Genomic DNA, 24,287 nt, shown 5'->3' on the forward strand with positions numbered 1-24,287 from the left:
ATGAAGTGGTGCAATTTTAATCTGAAGGAAGCAGGTGCACCTCTGAGTTATGTGTAGGACGTTTTCTGTCAGTTACTGGCAGGGGCAGCATGTGTATTGTCTGCTAGTTGAGGATAGTTGATTGCAGATATAAGCCTTCTGGTGCTTACGTGGGCTAGATGCTGCATATACATAAAGCACAGAGGGGTTGGCTGTCTCAGATACACAGTGGTAGCTCTAGAGAATGTCACTTATTCCACCATGACTACATGGGCCACAGTAGAGCACTGTGTTGTGGTGAGAGTCATGCAGACCATATGGGACTTCATATGGCATTTTTTAAACTTTCATTAAAATACAATGACTGTCTATTCCATTCCCTTCAAACACTAGTGATAGTGGTGTATATTGTTTACAGTATACCTTTAGAGATGTGTTGTGAATGAGTGTGTGTGAAAGTATATACTTCGGATCTTCAGTCGTTATTTAAAAGTCTGCTGTGGTCGCTCTAACAGTGACGTTACAGTTTACACATACTACGGGATCTTTTTATTTAATATCGACAGTTGCTTATTGTATACATTTAGCGGTTTGTTGTAAACACACAGATTTGAACTTTTCCACCGTTATACATGCACGCACTGGGAGTGGTGGGGGACCTTTAAGCGATGCACTTACTGCTAAAGCAGGGATAATCTTAACTTTGTACTTAGCAAGAGCGTGTTTTTCTTTATTTAATACAGTGCAGAAATTGCTAAACACTTAACCATCTCATACTTACCTATGTGTATTTTTGGAATATTGGGTGGTGATCATACTTTGGAGCTTATAGAAAATTCCGTGATTTCATTACGTTATAGTATTTCTGCCAATAACACAACTCACCCACTTTAACACACACACACTGTCACACATCCTAGTAAAGTAGGGATGACCCAGATTTGGTATGTAGCCAGGTTTTATACACTCCTGGAAATTGAAATAAGAACACCGTGAATTCATTGTCCCAGGAAGAGGAAACTTTATTGACACATTTCTGGGGTCAGATACATAACATGATCACACTGACAGAACCACAGGCACATAGACACAGGCAACAGAGCATGCACAATGTCGGCACTAGTACAGTCTATATCCACCTTTCGCAGCAATGCAGGCTGCTATTCTCCCATGGAGACGATCGTAGAGATACTGGATGTAGTTCTGTGGAACGGCTTGCCATGCCATTTCCACCTGGCGCCTCAGTTGGACCAGCGTTCGTGCTGGACGTGCAGACCGCGTGAGACGACGCTTCATCCAGTCCCAAATATGCTCAATGGGGGACAGATCCGGAGATCTTGCTGGCCAGGGTAGTTGACTTACACCTTCTAGAGCACGTTGGGTGGCACGGGATACATGTGGACGTGCATTGTCCTGTTGGAACAGCAAGTTCCCTTGCCGGTCTAGGAATGGTAGAACGATGGGTTCGATGACGGTTTGGATGTACCATGCACTATTCAGTGTCCCCTCGACGATCACCAGAGGTGTACGGCCAGTGTAGGAGATCGCTCCCCACACCATGATGCTGGGTGTTGGCCCTGTGTGCCTCGGTCGTATGCAATCCTGATTGTGGCGCTCACTTGCACGGCGCCAAACACGCATACGACCATCATTGGCACCAAGGCAGAAGCAACTCTCATCGATGAAGACGACACGTCTCCATTCGTCCCTCCATTCACGCCTGTCGCGACACCACTGGAGGCGGACTGCACGATGTTGGGGCGTGAGCGGAAGACGGCCTAACGGTGTGCGGGACCGTAACCCAGCTTCATGGAGACGGTTGCGAATGGTCCTCGCCGATACCCCAGGAGCAACAGTGTCCCTAATTTGCTGGGAAGTGGCGGTGCGGTCCCCTACGGCACTGCGTAGGATCCTACGGTCTTGGCGTGCATCCGTGCGTCGCTGCGGTCCGGTCCCAGGTCGACGGGCACGTGCACCTTCCGCCGACCACTGGCGACAACATCGATGTACTGTGGAGACCTCACGCCCCACGTGTTGAGCAATTCGGCGGTACGTCCACCCGGCCTCCCGCAGGCCCACTATACGCCCTCGCTCAAAGTCCGTCAACTGCACATACGGTTCACGTCCACGCTGTCGCGGCATGCTACCAGTGTTAAAGACTGCGATGGAGCTCCGTATGCCACGGCAAACTGGCTGACACTGACGGCGGCGGTGCACAAATGCTGCGCAGCTAGCGCCATTCGACGGCCAACACCGCGGTTCCTGGTGTGTCCGCTGTGCCGTGCGTGTGATCATTGCTTGTACAGCCCTCTCGCAGTGTCCGGAGTAAGTATGATGGGTCTGACACACCGGTGTAAATGTGTTCCTTTTCCATTTCCAGGAGTGTATTTTTAAATATCTTGTTGTGGCCCCTGTTCATAATTTAAATTCTTAGCATAAGAGAATGCAATATGAAAGTAGTTTAATGCTCAATATTGGTGTTATAGATCTGTGGCATTTGTTAAACATTTGAAGTACCAGCAAGACCATATTTATAGTAAAATAATGTATTGCAGAAGTTGTTTGATTTGGGATATTGACATAATATGTTAAATAATATGCTGCAGTGTTTGGTTAACATTATATTTACATGTATTTTAGAATGGAAATGTGTGTATTTGGAAAATTGCTATAACTACAATAAATTACATTGTGAGGCGGGATGTTTACAGAAAAATGCCAATAATTTACTGCTAATTGTCTTAATTAAGATATGGAACTTGTATTCAGTCGTTTGGGAACAATAACTACAATAATATTGCCTACCAACAAATTACATCTGGAGGTGGGAGTGCTTACAGAAAATTTCCAACACTACACTGCTAATTGTGTTAATTACGATATGAAACTTGTCAGCAGCCATTTTGGACTATTAATTACAGTAATATTGGCTACCTTTTCCAGGTAGGATAAAGCTCTGCCACACAATTAGCGTGGAGGAGTGGTTGGACTTTCATTTTCTTTCGCACTGCAGAATGGGCCACGACATTTTTTTAATTCAGCCTCACGCTGTAGTGTCAAAGTATCTTACCTCTTAAGTTACGTGAAAATTAACAAATTTTTAAGACCACGCCATGGTGTTATTAATTTATAATAATTCAGCCAGAGAATGTAATGTGCAAGTATTTTACCCCACAAATGATGATATTTGCTACCAAGTATGATAACTCAGCTGCTGGCGATCATTTCCTCAAATGGAAATGCCCACACAATTACCGATACCCACACAATTACCGTAGTAATAAAAGTTGGTGTGGGCATTGGGAGCTTGATTCTTACTGGTCCAGGCAGAATGGGAGGAGTGAAGGGCAGAGAGTGGAACTTTGACCATCACATACAATTAGTTCAGGGAGTTGGGCAGGTCGGGGGTTCCCCATATGGGGATTCCCCATAACCTTTAGCCCTAGAAGTCGTATCTGGTATTGAGATAAGCATCCTTTTGAATCTAGACCCACTGTGACTATCTACTCTATTTAACTATGATGCATAGATTGAATTCCCATCTGCGAGCAGACATCTATCTTTCCTCTGTGTGGAATCTTGTTCAAAAACATTACCAGTACTGCTGCTTGTAGTGGTACAGCAAGCCCTTTGCTGCAAGCCAGACAGCAGTCATATTGATCTAATTGTTTACAAATTTATAATGTTGTATATGATGCTTTCTGTAGATATACTAGTCCAATACGGAAATATGTCTTTACGTGATTCAGCACATTAAAGAACCCCCAAAAATTAAGAATTTTTAATATCCTTTGTTGTGCTGAACTATCTGGAAATGTGACGTTAGTTAAACCAAGTTATAGGTCTTAGCTTGAAGTATCTGTTGATATTAGTTAGCAGGTGGCAATGATAGGGGCAGGAGGTATAATATGAGCACGTCTGTGAAAGCCCTCATACCATAGTTCTGATTGGTAAATCTCGCAATCTTCCTGAAAGTTCGTTTATTAACACCAGTGGAACATTACCTGCAGTAGGCTAAGATTGAAAATAACAATAAATCTATGTTAGTTATTCAGTAACACGAATTTCTTTTCTAGTGTAGAACATGTCGCATTCATTCATATCTCGTAAAATAATACTGCATCACGTGAAGCATTACTGAAAAACTTCTAAACATGGCTGGTGATGATATTTCCATCTTCATAAAGTACAAGTTGCATCAGTTGTGCCAATAAGTGATTAATGTATGTTTTTTACTGTTACAGAACAAATGTTTAAGTACTTTGATAAATGTTACAAAAAATTTATACGTGGTAATACTATTGTGACACTCAATATGAAACACTGAAATCATGTTTTAGGTGTGAAGTGTTCCTTAATCTGTAAATTAACCCAATAGTACGAATAAGTGTCCATATGTATTTTTTACTGCTATGGAACAATAACGCATGAGTGTCTAGATGTGAGAATGACAATGCGATATTTAATTTGAAGTCTATTGTTCCTTACACTAAGCAGAGTACAAAGTCCGAACTCTGATGGTATTTGGGCACCAAGTGAGGCACAGAGAACAAGATGGCCAATTATGAGGTACATACATATTGGCTGTTTCCTTTTTTATGGTGATAAGATACTGGACTGTCATTGGGAAATCTAAATATGTGTGTATGTTGGCTTACTTCCCTGAATGGCCTGTTTCCAAGAAAGTGGTGTGGTTTGTTAGAAGGGAAGGGTTGGAGAAAGTTGACATCATCCTTCTCCAGCCATCCTCATTCGCTGCAGCCCTGACCCAGCAATAGGCGAGCTAGCAGTTCAAGGTCATTTTGTGTCCATAAAGCCCACTACATTTCTGCTAACATGGAAAAAATAGCTTCTTGTTTGCACAGTGCCGAATTTCTTATAAACAACTACACTTTGTCTGGTGCATTTGGGTGCAAAGATAACTAATTTTCAAGAGTGCTCAGTACGATTGTTTTAAATTCATTCCACAATAGTAGAATGTATACGTTTGTGATTTATTGGTGGTCCTAGTAAGGTGTTATAATCGAAAATTTGGGCCTTTTAAATTTGAATAGTAATTTGGGTGAAATGAGAGGTATTTGTGGTATGAATACTAATTTGCCTTTTTCTTTTTCGTTAATATTTTCGCTCCGATAACGTTGGCTAGAAACTTTTCTATGTAGTGTTCTGCGGACACTTAACGAATTCAGCAGAGCTGTTCAGAAATTTAGGCTTTCGTCTTGGTCACTGGATTTAAATATTTTATCTTGCTCTGATATTGCAGTTTGTATTCGCTAATATATTTACTGTATTGTGTGATTTTCTTATTGCTAAAATAGTTGGTTCAAATATACATCCTTTCTTTATGTATGTTCTTTCTAAATACGGCGATGAATTGTTTCCCTGACTTTACTACGTCTCACAACCCACTGATTAAGATGATTCTTCTAGGTTACACATCAGTGTAATATGCTACATCCATGTTGATTCTAGAACGTTCGAGAACATTCTCGAAGATTCGAAAATATTCGTAAAAGCTGTAGAATGTTACAAAACTATCTCGGTTTTTTTGCTTTTGAAAATAGATTGATGCAAAATAGATAGATTGTATCCTGATGACCACCACTACGCGAAATGACCATTTCTAACACTTCTATCTCCCCAATCACAAACGATACCAGTGCAACGGGGAAACCAATTGTAGCAACAGATGTTGACGCTGAAAGAAGATCCATGGAACAACAGTACGTTTCATGAAGCATTTGTGGGAATGTATATCTACAGCAAAGTAATATTAGGAAGTGACTCAAAGAGTGTGGGAAAATGTGAAAAAAGACTACAGCGTTTTAGATGTGGTGTAACAGAAGGATCTTGAAAATTAAGTGAACGTATAAGAAATGAGACCCTTCAAAGCCGGCGAGGAAGGGAATACGAGGAGAATGCAGCATAGAAGAAGCGACAGGATATTAGGACATGGCTAACCATAAACCTGACTTGCTCCCACAAGTAAACATAAAGAATGTAGTTAGGCCGACCGCATAACAGGGCTTATTTGCACTACTCGTCTTTGAGATGTCCATGATCTATAATGTGTGAATATACTGGTGCTCCATCACCTCTGATACTATCAAACGTACACACTCAGCTTTAAGACCTACAAGAGCTATACTTGTTCATTAGATGGTTAATAGCACTGCAAACCCAATGTTGGTGGTGAACATTGCAGATGCAACGTTTCAACATTTTCTTATATCTGCATCTACATCTACATCCATATTCCGCAAGCCACCTGACGGTGTGTGGCGGAGGGTACCTTGAGTACCTCTATCGGTTCTCCCTTCTATTCCAGTCTCGTATCGTTCGTGGAAAGAAGGACTGTCGGTATGCCTCTGTGTGGGCTCCAATTTCTCTGATTTTATCCTCATGGTCCCTTCACGAGATATACGTAGGAGGGCGCGATATACTGCTTGACTCTTTGGAGAAGGTATGTCCTCGAAACTTCAACAAAAGCCTGTACCGAGCTACTGAGCGTCTCTCCTGCAGAGAGTTCCACTGGAGTTTATCTATCATCCCCATAACGCATTCGCGATTACTAAATGATCCTGTAATGAAGCGCGCTGCTCTCCGTTGGATCTTCTGTATCTCTTCTATCAACCCTATCTGGTACGGATCCCACACTGATGAGCAGGATTCAAGCAGTGGGCGAACAAGCGGACTGTAACCTACTTCCTTTGTTTTCGGATTGCATTTCCTTAGGATTCTTCCAATGAATCTCAGTCTAGCATCTTTACCGACGATCAACTTTATATGATCATTCCACTTTAAATCACACCTAATGCGTAATCCCAGAATTTTATGAAGTTGAGGTAAGTGGGATGTGGCTTGATGTAACATTCCTAACAAAGATTACTCCATCATTTCAATAACAATTCAAGAATGTGTGATACACCATGCAAATATCCTATAAGTAACTGCTTAGTTTTAGATAAACGGAAAACTTCGACAATAAACTCAACTGACCAAATATTAGTTGAAACTTAAAAAAGAACACTGGACACTTTGAAGCGTTGTAAGTCGTATAGAAGTGGTACCATGTGGTCATGTGACATTCCATCACTAACGTAAGTCATGGTAGTGAAGTGTTGTGTACGTGTAAGTCGACTGTATGGAATCAGTGCTTTAAAGTGGGTGTCTTTGCAGATATAACAGAATGACAGAAAGCAGCAATCGTCTTTGGTCATGCCATGACCACGCAGTGAATGAAGCTACTCGATTTGTCAGGGTGGCATCAGGGACTTTCCAACATCTCTACGATTAAAGGTGTAGAACTAACAGATACGAAACGTGGCGTAATTACAGTGGTGGTAAAAAACGATCCTAACTGACATGCAGTGGTTGCAAGTGTCATGTCTTGTCACTGATAATCTGTTTCAAACCAAACAGGAATTGCTGTGGTCAGTGAATGGAGATGCATCTCTTTCTGTTTCCAAGGAAACATTGTTAAGTAAACTGCATCAATAGGCATCACCAGTTGGGTACTTTACAATACGCCATTGCTTACATTGGCACATAAAGCTTCACATCTCCACTGGGATAAACAACACAATACTAGGAGAGCAATGTATGTATGGGAAGAGCAAAGCCAGCTTTCCTGGAACTGCAATGTCAGCCGTATTTTTTCCTGGAATTTCCAGTCTAAGAAAATATGGCACTAAATATCCCAGTGTGGGAGTAGAGTTGGATCGCGAATTCTACCTGGTACTCTAAAATCCATGATTTTGTGATACCAAAAGAACATTTCGCCTGGTGGAGTGCTTTCGTCTAGCTGGTGCTTCAGTCTACATTTCTTCTTTGAACACTTACATAAATTTTCAATCACTATTTGTGCCCAAATACCACCTATTACTGGAGATTTTGTGTGGTTCTGATGGAGTATCCTATCAAATATTCAATGAAAGCAATGATATTCCACGACCAATGAATGTGAAGCCAAACAATGTACTTGTCTTTCACAGTGTTTTAGTGGAAAACTGGCATCTGATAACCAGTTTTTTATTTGTAATTCTTCATAATTCTTCATACTTTCCCGGCGATCTGTTGACATCTTGGATATTCGGGAATCCAGCCGGATGTTCACGTCGTTCTCGCACGATATTTCAACAGCGTGCCTCGCTGTCTTCTTCAGGTGCTAACTGAGACTGGTCCTTGGGTCGATCGAGTCCAGTATTTATGCCTGGAAGGAGCTGGGCGTTCCCTAATCGGTCTGCGCCGAGTCGAGTGTTCCATCTGTGGTCCGTGCCCGCCAGACTCGGCTTCAACGGACCCCTCCAGTCGCGGATGTTCCGACTGCCGTCGGCGCCGGTTTTGGCCGTCCTCAACGGTTGTGGTTGTCATTTGAGGTGTGTCAGACCCGATATGAGATGTTAGGTACTCTATCTCATGACTGTTACTACGGTTTCCACTTCTGTTGCGTGCTGGGCGCTCCCTAATCGGTCCGCGCCGCGTCGTGTGTTCCATCTGAGGTCCGCGCCCGCCAGACGCGGCTACATTGTCCCTCTCTGGTGGACGGTGTTCCCTCCGCCGTCCGCGCCCGGCCTGGCCGTCTTCTGAAGTCGAGTTCATGACCTGGGGTGTGTCAGATCTGGTCTCTAATGTCCAACACCTTGTCTCACGGCTGTTCCCTCGGTCTCCACTTATATTTCTTGCTGAATCCTGGAGTGTCCTGCGTTGAGTTTTCACAAGCTCAAGCGCTGGATTCCAGGCAGTGCTGATTTGGTATCCCGAGTCACGGTTGATTAGATTGTCTGTGACCTTAATCTCAATTGCTTCTTTAATGACACTGTCCCAATATCTTGAGGTCTGTGTCACAATCTTGGTGTCATTGTAATCTATTGAATGACCAAGTTTCAGACAATGCTCTGCTATGGCTGATTTAGTTGCCTGCCTGAGTCTGGTATGTCTCTGGTGTTCTTTACACCTGATGTCCACAGTTCTGGTGGTCTGGCCAATGTATGACATCCCACACTGGCATGGTATGTTGTAAATACCTGGCTTGCGTAGCCCCAGGTCATCTTTTACAGTCCCCAGCATAGCCCCAATTTTTGTGGGTGGGCAAAATATGCTCCTGATGTCATATTTCTGGAGAATCCTGCTGATCTTGGTAGAGATAGGTCCGGCATATGGCAAGTATGCCATCTTCTTTGCCTCTTCTGGTTCTTCTTCTGGATCCTTTGGCCGGTTGGCAGGTTGAAGTGCCTTCTGGATATCTCTAGAGGAGTACTCATTCCTGCTGAACACTGATTGTAAGTGTTCTATTTCTGTGGCCAGACTATCAGGATCTGACAGAGTTTGTGCTCTGTGGACCAGTGTTTTGAGCACTCCATTCTTCTGTGCCGGGTGGTGGCAACTGCTGGCTTGAAGGTATAAGTCAGTGTGCGTAGGTTTGTGGTACACACTGTGTCCAAATGTGCCATCTCCCTTTCTCTTCACCAGAACATCCAAGAATGGAAGTATTCCATCCTTCTCCATTTCCATTGTGAACTTAATGTTTGGATGGCAAGAGTTCAGATGTAGCAGGAACTCATCTAACTTCCTTCTACCATGGGGCCAGATGACAAAGGTATCATCCACATACCTAAAGAAGCACTTGGGTTGATATCTGGCTGAAGAGAGTGCTTCCTCTTCAAACCTTTCCATAAATAGGTTGGCCACCACTGGTGATAGAGGGCTACCCATCGCCACCCCTTCTGTTTGTTCATAAAATTGACCCCCATATAGGAAGTACGTCGATGTCAGTACATGCCTGAACAGGTGAAGGAGAGCCCCATCGAACTTCTCTCCAATAAGCTCAAGTGACTCCTTCAGTGGTACACGTGTAAAGAGAGACACCACATCGAAACTAACCATGATGTCTGTGTCTGTGATGTGTTGCTGGCCCAGTCGATGTAGGAAATCCTCTGAGTTCCAGATGTGATGTGCACATTTACCTACATGTGGTGTCAACATCTTCTTCAGGTATTTCGCAGTAGGGTAAGTTGCTGCACCAATATTGCTGACAATAGGTCGCAGTGGAACCCCATCCTTGTGAATCTTGTGGAGTCCATTAAGTCTAGGGGGTGTTGGGGCTTTGGGACGCAGCTTCTTGATGACTTGTTCAGGCAGGCCTGTCTCCTTCAACAGAGCCCTGGTCTTTTTGTCCACTTTCTCTGTAGGGTCGCTGGCTATTGACCTGTATGCAGGATCCTCCAGAAGTTGTTGCACCTTTCTGTCAGATTCTGTTTTTTGTAGGATGACTGTGGAGTTCCCCTTGTCTGCGGGCAACACCACAATGCTGTCATCCTCCCGGAGTCGCCTCAGTGCCACCCTTTCATCACCTGAAATGTTGGATTTGGGTGGCTTGGTCTTGGTGAGCGCCCTGCAGGTTTCTCTTCGGATCTCTTCGGCCACACTAGAAGGAAGCTTGATGGCCACTTGCTCAACTGCACTGACAAAGGCTGTGACAGGAACGTTTCTAGGGGTCACTACGAAATTGAGGCCTTTGCTAAGTACTTTTAAGGTGGTCTCATCGAGCTTCTTGTCAGTTAGATTGACCACTGTGCGTGTGTCCAGTCTGTTGCACCTTGTTGTTGAGGCGCTCAAACTTGGCTAGCTGGCGTGCCATTGACTTCTTGCTGGTGCATTCTGCTAGAGACCAGGAGGCACCATCAACCTGGTCCCAGTCTTGAGTGGTTAAGGAGGCTGCTAAAGTTAGGTGAAGATACAGCAGTTCCCTGATTGTCAAATCCAATCGGTGGCGCAGGTCGCGCACTCTCTCTCTAACCAGAGCGAGACTAGCTCGGTGTTTGATCCTGTTTGCCGCTCTCGAGTTAATGTGATGCTTGATCCTGGCGAAAACTGGAACTACATCACCCTCTCGGCATCTCAGCAAGAAACTGAGAGAACACAGCATCCTCCCTTTCCTTTGTCGAAGCTTGTCCAGCTTCTTGATGTTACGGTACATCTCCTCCCCGTAGAGTCTTCTGATGTAATTCTTCATACTTTCCCGGCGATCTGTTGACATCTTGGATATTCGGGAATCCAGCCGGATGTTCACGTCGTTCTCGCACGATATTTCAACAGCGTGCCTCGCTGTCTTCTTCAGGTGCTACCTGAGACTGGTCCTTGGGTCGATCGAGTCCAGTATTTATGCCTGGGAGGAGCTGGGCGTTCCCTAATCGGTCCGCGCCGAGTCGAGTGTTCCATCTGTGGTCCGTGCCCGCCAGACTCGGCTTCAACGGACCCCTCCAGTCGCGGATGTTCCGACTGCCGTCGGCGCCGGTTTTGGCCGTCCTCAACAGTTGTGGTTGTCATTTGAGGTGTGTCAGACCCGATATGAGATGTTAGGTACTCTATCTCATGACTGTTACTACGGTTTCCAGTTTTTTATTGTTTTGGCTATCATATGGATGCTGACGGTCTTTAGTTGAGCCAGACGTATTATAAGATTGAAAATCAGTTGGTAAGGGACAATGTATACCTTATTATCGTCTTAAGACAGGCAATATGAATTTAAGACATATTTACCAAGAACTTGCAGGAATTGACATGATATTCAATCACTTTATTAACATATGCGGACATTTCTGGAATCATATGCAGTATGACCTTCTGGTTATAAATAAAATGATGACACTGAATGACAGCCAATTCAGATAAAAGTTTCAGGAATTCCTCCTTAAAAGGTAGTGTACCAATATGTAGCTGTGACAGTATACGGTAGACGAGTGGTAGTCAACTTTTTGAACATACCATCCACTTTCGTGTCTCTGTTGGTAATAAAATTTTGGAAATGCCCATTGGTTCCACAGTAATGGCGATTTACAAAACAGTGAAGCAACTTTGCTTTATAAAATTTATAATTCAAAGTTACAGCAAGTTAAAGCATATAGTAATAATTAGTTACCAAATATTTTACGTCAAAATTTTGTGAAATCTACTGAAAATGTTTTTAAAAACTGTACCACCTACTGCCCTGCGTGAAACCTGGAACCCCCTCTACTAGAAGGTAGGGATCAGATTGACTCCCATTGCTGTAGACAAGGGACAAATTTGCACACATATCATGCCCTCATTCTCAGGGTCTGAATGATGGGCCACACATACAAACAGATGCACTCAACACCAAATTAATGAAATTTGAAAGTATTATCAATGCAGTAGCGAGAAAAAGAGAGATCTTGAATGATAGATTCCATTGACGTGAACTACACTGAGACAGGAAAATTTAAGATGTCAGCGCAGTACTAACAGATAAGCTTAGTTTTACCACAAGTACCAGTATTGTCACCAGTGCAAGATTTTAAATCCAAGGTACAAGAAGAGAGATAGAAAGTCAATGATAAATGAATATAAAACATGCGATAAGCACTCAAACAGTGTTATAGAATGACTGACTCGCGTGGGTTTATGTTTGGTAAGTAATATGTGAAATAATTATTTTATGCATCAATGTTTTCAAATATTCAGGTTATACTACTTGTTTATTTTGTTATTACGGGATGTTGCATTTTGGGGATCTATTTCTTCCTGACAACTTTTCAGGTTATATTGATAGGTCATAGGGTATTGTCAAGCTGTGTGACCATAACAGTGACTGGAATACGTACGCTTTTTGAAAAGGGGAGGCAACTGAACGAAGGTGATGTTCTGAATATATGTGTTAATTTGTACCGGCTGGGACTGGCGATGAATTTTTGTTGTAAGGAGAGAGCACGATTCACTGTATTGAAAACTCTAATAATGACTTCGCGAGAGTTATTGGGTTGCCAAAGAGAGAGTCTTTTGGCTCCACTTGTGTGATGGTCCAGAGAAACGTGTGGACATGTTAAATACAAGTGTTACTGGATGAGACAGAAGTAGCATTACGTCAGAGGGAAATGTCACCATATCCTTATTTTCAGAAAGGAGGCATACATTTGATTTTTTCGTTGTTCACTCTAGAAGCGGTGTTCGTAAATAGCTATGAGCAAGGAAGGCTAGAGGTACAACATGGATGGAGTTGTGAGATGTATTTATTATCAATGGCACGACCTGTGACACAGCAGGTATGACATTCTGTCTTGCAGCTACTGTCACTGGAAGGACAGTCGTAAATCTGACACAACCCACGTTGTACGGGCCACAAAAGCCGCTAGATATGATTTCAGCCCAGACTCTAATCCTCCTAAACGAGACCTTAAAACCAGACTTCCTACATTCCAAAGACAAACACATACCACCGCAGAATGTATGAATCACTGGAGAGCAGATGTTTCAACATACGACAGTATCATGTAAGAATGTGAGTTCCTTGAACTAATGTTTTAGTATTAAGTGCGTGATTGAAATAGATTACTATGTGATCAGAACTAGACAGGGTGAGTGGGAAATAAAGATCTCTACATAAATTTCATTCTGTGCGTGTATGTCAATACTGCGTCAGAAGCATCTCAGAGAAATTTGAGGCAGATTTTTTTAAAAGTTTAGGGAATGGTACACAGCCGGAAGGAAGTAGTCAAAGATCTTCCCTGACAACACCAAAGGTAGAGCAGAGTGGATCGATATCGAGGCGGAATGCCAACAAGAAAGAACCGTCGATGGTGCAGCATTGAACACAGCTGCAATTGTAACAGGCTGAATGACCTAGGCGCTGGAGCCAGCAACGTAGCAGAGTGACATCATGATGGTGCAGAGATATCGTCAAAATGGTGACTGTGCAAAGTGTCACGAGAAATCTGAAGCCATATGCAAGCGTAACTTTTCAGTAAACTGACACAGCAGAAATAGCATCTTAAAGGTGAAGTTATGAAATCCTGAAACGAATAAGAGAACTGACCAGACGATAAAACCAAGGCAAATTTTGTCAATCTGGCCTAACAGTAGAAGAGCACACAAGCTTGTGCTGGATAAGAAGAAATTCTGTTGTAATGGAGTTATGTTAACCTTGCAGCAATCTTTTCGAGAGACCCTCTCGTCATCTAGTTGGCTTCAATCTTCTATGGAACAGCAAGTCATGTCTGGAGGGACTTAGTCGCTGCGAGCTTCAGCGCTATCTACTGAGTCAAGACTGATGTGGAATCGGAGCTGTCACCACCCAGTCTTCTCGAGGTCTTACTACAAGTGTCTGGGAGCAGGTCGCTATCCATCCTTGTGTAAGCTTGCCTTTGCTGCTACTCAACTCTGTTGCTGTGGCAGACATCTGGCGTACGAGTTTCTCTTATTGACAGCCAATGGCACTTATCAGCATGACTTCAAGTACTGTGAGCAGAACTCGCAGATGCACTTCATTTGTGCACCTTCATCAGGAAGCTGTTCGCTGCTTTGAGATCGCATAATGACTCTAGGTGCAAGGTACTCATGACGACATTGTTATTTACCGCTGATTTTTCCGCTACCATTGTGGCTGCGGCACAGACGTTGGTGAGCACATACAGGAGTTTACAGATGGCGCTCCTTCCATCACTATGTGCCCGAACTTCGATACATCAACTGTTTTATGATGTGGGCAATAAATGTTTAATATTGTAACACTGTTTTCATGATAACTTCGGGGTCAGACAGGCTTCTTCCCTCCGCGTACTCCAGCACCCTGTGGCAACTCGTCTAGTTCGCTAAATCACCCCACCTTAATCGGCCGGACACTACATCTAACAGACAGTGAAATGTAGCAAACAAGATCCTCATAATGTAGTAGTTCTGCGTGATCTAATAGGGTAAGGATGGCTTCAGTTGGAGACGGCTTACTTGAAATTTGTAAACTCACCCCCTCACTGAATTGAGACAGTTATCCAGGAGAATTGGGTAGCCTGATTCCGCAATGCAGTGATAAATAAACACAATATATAAACAGTAGCTTGCACGGAAGTGTAAACCTTTAGGATATAGTACACGCAATATTTAATTATTTTTTCTTGACCGATATGTTTCTGTTCTTTTTTGCAGTGTGGCTTCGGGTGCCAGATGCATCACGCAGCTTACTGCCTAATTGTTGCGTATGCGATGGAGAGGACTCTGGTGTTCTCGGACAGCACTCTGAACTACGCGGATACCAGATGGGACGAGGTTTTCCAGCCACTCAGTAACACATGCAACGACTTGGATGCAAGTGACTTTCCTGGTGGTATGAGAAGATACGTATTTGATTTGAGACAGAAGAAAATTTCATCTTCCTAAGTTTACCTTTCAGATTCTCTTTAATTTTATTTACTTTGTTGTTGTGTTTTACCTGACCAGATTAGGGCCTGAAGGCTTTACATTCGACTAGGATTTAGGTCGCTGTAAACCACAAACATTATTTTCGTCAAATTAAAAGATAACAAGAGGAAAATGGTAAAGGGAACTGCGTGATACAAGTTTTTTATTTTCAAAATTTACTGAACTGTGAATCCACAGTGGAAAAACTACATTTTGAAAAACATACACCAACCGCAGACAGTCATCCACCAACAAATCAAGAAATAAGACAGACAATTCAGTTCCTCAAAAATAACAAAACGCATATAGAAGATGGCATAACAACAGATGTCTCTTACAAATAAAAGGAAATGATCTCATATGAATAGTTTATTCACTCGTAGCAGAAATAGGTAAAACTGAAACGATTTCAGAGGACTGGAAGAAAACTGCTGTACATCTGTTGCAACTACAGAGGCCCGTCTCTTCTGCCAGTTACATAAAAGGTTTTATCAAAAGCCAGCAACCACGTCGTTTGACTGATAAGTAACTAGCAGGCTTCGGGAACTGTAGATCGTGTTCTGTGCAGATTTGGCGTCTGAAGACAGTCTTAAGGATTTGTCGAATTACCAACACATTTGTCACCTTTGTGGATTTTAAGAAGTTATGTGACTCTGTTGACAGACAAACCCTTTTGGACACCTTAGAGGAGCTCAGATAAGAAAGGAATACCACAGAAGTTTAACCAGGAATACTAGAAAAGTAATCTGCCATTCTCTCACACACACAACATCTCAAGTGAAGTTTCTTGGTAAACTTACCAAGTATGTACAGAGGTTTTAAAGAGAGATGAAGACTCCCGCTTCTGTTTAACAAGATGTTAGAAAAAGTCTTCAAAGAACGAAGGAAAGAGACAGAGGGTATAAACGTCGTGACCCCAGAACATATAACGAAAGTGAAGTGTCTTGGTTTGCTGACGATACAACTATCTTCAGTAACACTAGTGAACAAACCAAGTACGCGCAAATGTTACTCGAGATGTTATCCAAAACCGGACCAGCAAATATCATACGAGAAGACTCGTTTGATGAAAAATATACATCTGAAGTAGACAGTAAAGCGAACTGAGAAAGACCCAGCAGACTTAAGAAAGCAAAAAGAATAATATGGAATCACTGCAATGAACGATTGATAAACCATAATACAAAATTTTGGCATTTCAAGACAGTTGTTTTGTCTGAAGAAATATGTGCCTCAGAAACTATGTTTCTGAACAGTCACTCGAAAATTAATTAAATGAAAGGGAAGAGCGAATAATCTCATAAAAATTTATGGGCCCGTTAATATACATGGTATATAGATTGAGAGAAGAACTGGACACATGTATACAGCAATGGACAAGTTCACTAACGCAATACATAGAAGCTGCTTGACATTCTAAAGTCATATATGCAGAATGACAACACTGTATTAACCGAAAAACTACTTGATGTAATAAAATAAAAATAAGATTAAAAATCACTTGGTTAGAAGGAATTAATCAAGGTTTGCTAAAAATCAGTGCCACACAGGATATCTTCAGCGAACCGAAAGCCTCTGGGGTTCCAGTAGCAAATCACATACTCATGGGCAAACTATAGACCCACTGGAAAACAATGGATTGAGGAATGTAAGAAACAACAAAGCGAATTCTTGAAGAGATTTTGAAAAGAAGCTAAAAAGGAAGCAATGCCACCAAGAAAACTATTTCAGTTCTGATCTTTAACTGAGCATAACTAGGAAATAATAACAATAATGAAATATATCAAGAATAACGAATATATCAATTAATTTAGTACTTTTGCAGCCATGTTTATTATAATCAGCAACGGACGTGGTTAATGACAAAGTCACGACGTTTCTGTGTTAATGGGATCCAAAATTCAAAGGCATTGCATGGGTAAGTACCTGTTTCAGGAGATATTGTCGCTAATTCTTCTGCATTTTAGCAGCATAGCTGTTCCAAAACAAGACCAGATAAGGATCTTAAGTTAATGTCACTTCTAGTGTCATTAGGCTTGTTATCCTAAAGACCATCTGGGAAACCCTTGCCCAACACAGGCACATGAGGTGGTTGAATGTATTACAGTCCGGTCGTCCTCTCCAACCGATCTTGGCCAACAGCATGCTTTAAAAAATGCGGGAAGCCCCTCCCCTCTCCTCTGGACCAATATGAATAAAGTTCCACTCCAATACCCCATATTGACTGTAAAACCAGTTGCACGAACATCGTCGTTCAGGGCCTGTACGTGTTAGTGAGAGGATAAAGATGAAGTACCAGCAGTAGCAGAGATCAGCCGCTGCCCCTGTCGGGAACAGGGTCGCAACTGAAAGTATGTTCTTATCTGCCCATTATTATTAATATCCCCCCCCAAGAACCATGGATTGCCGTTGGTAGGGAGGCTTGCGTGCCTCAACGATACAGATAGCCGTACCGTAGGTGCAACCACAACGGAGGGGTATCCGTTGAGAGGCCAGACAAACGTGTGGTTCCTGAAGAGGGGCAGCAGTATTTAAGTAGTTGTGGCGGAGTTTTGAAATTTGTAAGAATTGTTATCATGAACTGCTATATATATTATGACTATAAAGGTAAATACATTGTTTGTTTTCTATTAAAATCTTTCGTTTGCTAACTGTGCCTATCAGTAGTTAGTGACTTCCGTAGTTTGAATCTCTTAGTTAGCTGGCAGTAGTGGCGCTCGCTGTATTGCAGTAGTTCGAGTAACGAAGATTTTTGTGAGGTAAGTGATTTGTGAAAGATATAGGTTATTGTTAGTCAGGGCCATTCTTTTGTAGGGATTTTTGAAAGTCAGATTGCGTTGCGCCAAAAATATTGTGTGTCATTTTAAGCACAGTCGTGAACAATTGTTCTAAGGGTACGTTTCAGTTGCAGGGGCAACAGTGTGGATGATTGACTGAACTGGCCTTGTAACACTGACCAAAACGGCCATGCTGTGCTGATACTGCGAACGGCTGAAAGTAAAGGGGAAACTACAGACGTAATTTTTCCCGAGGGCATGCAGCGTTACAGTATGATTAAATGATGATGGAGTCCTCTTGGGTAAAATATTTCGGAGGTAAAATAGTCCACCATTCGTATCTCCGGGCGGGGGCTACTCAAGAAGACGTCGTTATTAGGAGAAAGAAAACTGGCTTTCTACGGATCGGAACGTGGAATGTAAGATCCCTTAATCGGGCAGGTAGATTAGAAAATTTAAAAAGGGAAATGGATACGTTACAAGTTAGATATAGTGGGAATTAGTGAAGTTCGGTGGCAGAAGGAACAATACTTTTGATCAGGTGAATACAGGGTTATAAATTCAAAATCAAATAGGGGTAAAGCAGGAGTAGGTTTAACAATGAATAAAAAATAGGTGTACGGGTAAGCTACTACAAACAGCATAGTGGACGCATTATTGTGGCCAAGATAGACACGAAGCCTACGCCTACTGCAGTAGTACAAGTTTATATGCCAACTATCTCTGCAGATGATGAAGAAAGTGATGAAATGTATGATGAGATAAAAGAAATTATTCAGGTAGTGAAGGGAGACGAAAATGTAATAGTCATGGGTGACAGCAATTCAAGAGTAGGAAAAAGGAGAGAAGGAAACATAGTAGGTGAATATGGACTGGGGCTAAGAAATGAAGGATGAAGCCGACTGGTAGAATTTTGCACAGATCATAACTTAATCATAGCTAACACTTGGTTCAAAATTCATTAAAGAAGGTTGTGTACGTGGAAGAACCCTGGAGATACTAGAAGGTTTCAGATAGATTATATAATATATTATATAAAGGTAAGACAAAGATTTAGGAACCAGATTTTAAATTGTAAGACATTTCCAGGGGCAGATGTGGACTCTGACCACAATCTATTGGTTATGAACTGTAGTTTAACACTGAAGAAACTGCAAAAAATGTGGGAATTTAAGGAGATGGGACCTGGATAAACTGAAAGAAAAAAAGGTTGTACATAGTTTCATGGAGAGCATAAGCGAACAAATGACAGGAATGGAGGAAAGAAATACAGTAGAGGAAGAATGGGGATCTCTGAGGGATGAAGTAGTGAAGGCAGCAGAGGATCAAATAGCTAAAAAGACGAGGGCTGGTAGAAACCCTTGGGTAACAGAAGAAATATTGAATTTAATTGATGAAAGGAGGAAATATAGAAATATAGAAATGCAGTAAAGGAAGCAGGCAAAAGCGAATACGAACGTCTCAAAAATGAGATCGACAGGAAGTGCAAAACGGCTAAGCAGGCATGGCTAGAGGACAAATGTAAGGATGCTGAAGCTTATGTCTCTAGGGGTAAGATAGATACTGCCTACAGGAAAATTAAAGAGACCTTTGGAGAAAGGGGAACCACTTGCATGAATATCAAGAGTTTTGATGGAAACCGCGTTCTAAGCAAAGAAGGGAAAGCAGAAAGGCGAAAGGAGTGTATAGAGGGACTATACAAGGGCGATGTGCTTGAGGACAATATTATGGAAATGTAAGAAGAGGTACATGAAGATAAAATGGGAGATTTGATACTGTGTGAAGAGTTTGACAGAACATTGAAAGACCTGAGTCGAAACAAGGCCCTCAGATTAGACAACATTCCATTAGAACTACTAACAGCCTTGGGAGAGCCAATCCTGACAAAACTCTACCACTTGGTGAGCAATATTTATGAGACAGGCGAAATTCCCTCAGACTTCAAGAAGAATATAATAATTACAATCCCAAAGAGAGCAGGTGTTGACAGGTGTGAAAATTACCGAACTATCAGTTTAATAAGTCACAGCAATACTGACCCTACGACTTACCTTAGAAGAAAGATTAAGGAAAGGCAAACCCACGTTCCTAGCGTTTGTAGACTTAGAGAAAGCTTTTGACAATGTTGACTGGAAGACTCTCTTTAAAATTCTGAAGGTGGCAGTGGTAAAATACAGGGAGCGAAAGGCTATTAACCATTTGTACAGAAACCAGATGGCAGTAATAAGAGTCGAGGGGGCACGAAAGAGAAGCAGTGGTTGGGAAGGGAGTGAGCCACTCCCCGATGTTATTCAATCTGTATATTGAGCAAGCAGTAAAGGAAACAAAAGAAAAGTTCTAAGTAGGTATTAAAATCAATGGAGAAGAAATTAAAACTTTGAGTTTCGCCGATGACATTGTAATTCTGCGAGAGACAGCAAAGGACTTGGAAGAGCAGTTGAATGGAATGGACAGTGTCTTGAAAGGAGGATGAACATCAACAAAAGCAAAACAAGGATAATGGAATGTAGTCGAATTAAGTCGGGTGATGCTGAGGGAATTAGATTAGGAAATGAGATGCTTAAAGTAGTAAAGGAGTTTTGCTATTTGGGGAGCAAAATAACTGATGATGGTCGAAGTAGAGAGGATATAAAATGTAGACTGTCAATGGCAAGGAAAGCATTTCTGCAGAAGAGAAATTTATCAATATCGAGTATAGAATTAAGTGTCAGCAAATCGTTTCTGAATTATTTGTATGGAGTGTATCCATGTATGAAAGTGAAACATGGTTGATACATAGGTTTGAGAAGAAGAGAATACAAGCTTTCGAAATGTGGTGCTACAGAAAAATGCTGAAGATTGGATGGGTAGATCACATAACTTATGAGGAGGTATTCAATAGAACTGGTGAGAAGAGGAGTTTGTGGCACAACTTGACTAGAAGAAGGGACAGGACATGGTCTGAGCCATTAAGGTATCACCTATTTAGTACTGAAGGGCAGCGTGGTGGGTAAAAATGGTAGAGGGAGACCAAGAGAGGAATTCTCTAAACAGATTCAGATGGATGTAGGCGGGAGTAGGTACTGGAAGATGAAGAAGCTTGCACAGGATAGAGTAGCATGGAGAGCTGCATCAAACCAGTCTCAGGACTGAAGACCACAGCAACAACAACATTATAAATATTGTTATTATTGTTGTTATTCATTTATTAATGCATTTATTCTTACATTTTTGTATTTTTTCCACACTGCAATGTACCCCTGATGTAGTACTACAAAAAGCCAAGACAAACTTGTGTTTCACTTAATGTTCTATGCTCCACAATAGCAGTGTAAGCAGCAACGATCCTCGTCCAGTCTGCATGATTTATTGGACCCGCTGTTCGATTATACCGCACTGCCATAACGACAGCAGCAGCTGCCAGAACTATCTCATTTCACCATGCCCCAGTTAAGTGCGACCAGAATACTACTGTTCACCACTATGTATAATTTGACTACTAGCGGATCTCAACCCGTGTATGTTGGCCATGCACATGGCAGTGATGTTATAGTAACTGAAATGGAAAAAAATAGAATTTTTGGTGCTAGGGTGCAGTGTATGTGGTACAAATGGGACTGTCTATACAGTATGCCAGACTGCATTGAGAAGAAGATGATGACAGAGTTTGACCAATCCTGTACATCTATTTACATCCATATGTTTGGATGGATGGTGTCTATTCTTGATATGTATGGAGATGTGGTGCTGTAAAGATCTTGAGGAGACACTCGTATTTACATTAAACAATCAGGTGTTGTGAATTGGTATGATGTTCACTATGCATTAATGAGTGCAAAAGAGAGACTGAGACACTGGCGCCCATATGTCAGTGGTGCTTTCAATAGTAGCAAAAATTCATGGTCACTGTGGTATGATATTAGGTTCCTAAGCCGAAATAATCACCCTTTACCACAATCTAACGAACTTGCTAAGCTGCTGTGACTACACATATTATTATTTTAGGAAAGAAAAAATAATGCACTGAGTAATTTTTTGTATTTGCTTCTTTTTACAAGCATCACAAAACAGTGCAATAAGACGATGGCCATCAATTTGACACTATGCAGTCACATCATAATTCGTCCAGCAAGTTACATAAGTTTAGAATGTCGCTCTTAAACACTTGAGATAGCTAGCGAAATATTACACCCAACAGTGGTATAAGTTGTGCAGGAAACAAATAATACCCGACAGGGTTAAAACTATGGCTTCTTTCTTTAACTTTTTATACATATCTAAAAGCAGTTTACATATGTTTTCACATTACAAACACTTGAACATGTGAATAGTATTAACACGCATCTCTTCTTTGTCATGAGAACCATAGTTCTCCATGTGAAGTGTTGTGATGTATTCAGCTACAATAATTAGTTCTAGACTATCTAAGACATCTGGCCCAAGCAGGTTTCTTGAACACACCAGTGTGGTGCAGGCACCATTCTCCTTTAACAGTAAGTTAATGGGTGTATTCAAAGCGGGGACAGATGCATCAGTCATAAGCTGCAATATACGCTCACTACTCTCACACAAGTTAACAGAGAGTACCGCCATTCTACATGTATGGGGTTTAGCGGCAAGGATCATAACGTTGTTCATTTTTGCATAAACGATAACGATGAACTGGCTGTAAGGCCCAGCACATGCGTCATTTTTACCAGAAAAAAGCAAAGATGATATAAATTACTTTTTATCTTTCAAAGCTGCACACACTGCTGCTAATTCAGTATATATATTTACATCCATCGATAAATCATTCACCAAGTCACGTGGGAACTCTCAAAGGATAAACATGTCGAAACACATAAAAACATTCTGTGCTGCAAAACATTGTATAAGTATTAATGCCAATGATGATGAATAAGAATGTAATCGAAATATATAGATAAGTCATAATGTGTTTTCCTTACTGGTGAAGTGAATTCAGCACAACATCCATCCTGATGTGAAAATAGTGATGTTTAATCTCGTGTACAGCTTAAAAAATGGCGGCAATATATGTGTCATTGTAGGAATCACATAAGATGGCGAATTCTGTTCAGTGGTAGTTTTAGAAAATCAGTGATAAAATGATGCTAAAGTCATATCATCCCTAGTTGAGCGGGTGTACCTGTGTGACACATCAGTACAAATTTCTGCTTTGTTCCATGAAAATGCTGACTCTCGATCATATTGGATGATCATATGATCACTGCAGGAGACTTTCCGCAAACAATTAAACTTATCAAAAAGAGTGAATTCATCTACGAGAGTGCACATTTACAAATCTAATGTATGGCAGTTAAGTGTTCCAGCTTCCTCAAGATTGTTGACAGTGATGGAAAACTCATGTGTATCGACTATAAGAGAACGTGGCGCAATCTGTTGAATTATGTGCAAAAACCTTAATCTGTTTACAGAAACCATTGCTCAACTTCATGTTGTGCATCAGTAAGTTTAGAAATGTATGAGCCAACTAAACCACATCTAGGCACCGAACTATGTTCTTCTTTAAGTATGTTCATTTACCCTGCTGTACATATGAGTCTGTAAAAAAAGGGTAGGAGCTACATGTTTGTATAGTTTTCATTTCTCTGTATAATCCTGTTTACGCTAATCTGAATGCATAGTCAACACCACGACTGAGTGGACAAAACACCGCTGCCACAAGGGCTTCATAGTAACCGACTGGTCAAGCAATGATACTAAAAACTGGGAGAAGAAGAAAAAGAATGGATCAGAACTTCGCAATAACGTAAATGGTATTATTTTTGGACCATACAACTTTGGGAAAACCAGTGCTGCTATGTCAATGTTAATAGAACTAGAGAATGTATATATATTTATAAAAACATTATTTTGGCCCAAATACAAGTTATCACAAGAAATTTCGCATGTCATTGGTGGAGTTACCAAACATTCAACAAATGCATAGATATCCTGCCACGTGGAAAGGTAAAGAGTGTATGAAGTGGAAAACCAGGATTAGGTTTGGAAATTTTTTTGAGTGCCATATAAAGGTGGATATTTTTATTTGAGCCAGAAATGGCCCAGGTTGTGAAGCAGTAGGTAAGGGGCAATATGGACCCTGTTATCGCTTTCCAACAGGACAATATGAATTTAAAACATATTTGCCATAGGAACTAACATGAAATTCAATAAATTTAATACCATATGTAGGGTTTGCTGGAATCATGTGCAATGTGGCTTTACAGTCATTGATATACGGAAAAAACTGAATGACAGCCAATATCAAGGAAACTTCCAGAAGTTTCTGTGTGAAACCAATACAGAACTTCGTCAGTATATTTCGAATTGACAAATCCACACATATTCTATACAGTC

General features: G+C 41.5%; 1 protein-coding gene across 1 annotated transcript in view; it reads left to right on the forward strand.

Moving 5' to 3' along the window:
• Window positions 1-24,287, forward strand: part of LOC126336176 (alpha-(1,6)-fucosyltransferase-like) — a 120,663-nt gene that overhangs the window by 47,352 nt on the left and 49,024 nt on the right. The window contains exon 3 of the mRNA XM_049999711.1: window positions 14,917-15,094. Coding sequence (XP_049855668.1) covers window positions 14,917-15,094 — 178 coding nt within the window. The remainder of the gene's footprint in view (window positions 1-14,916; window positions 15,095-24,287) is intronic.

This window comes from Schistocerca gregaria, chromosome 1 (genome assembly GCF_023897955.1).
Source record: "Schistocerca gregaria isolate iqSchGreg1 chromosome 1, iqSchGreg1.2, whole genome shotgun sequence".
Lineage (NCBI taxonomy): Eukaryota > Metazoa > Arthropoda > Insecta > Orthoptera > Acrididae > Schistocerca > Schistocerca gregaria.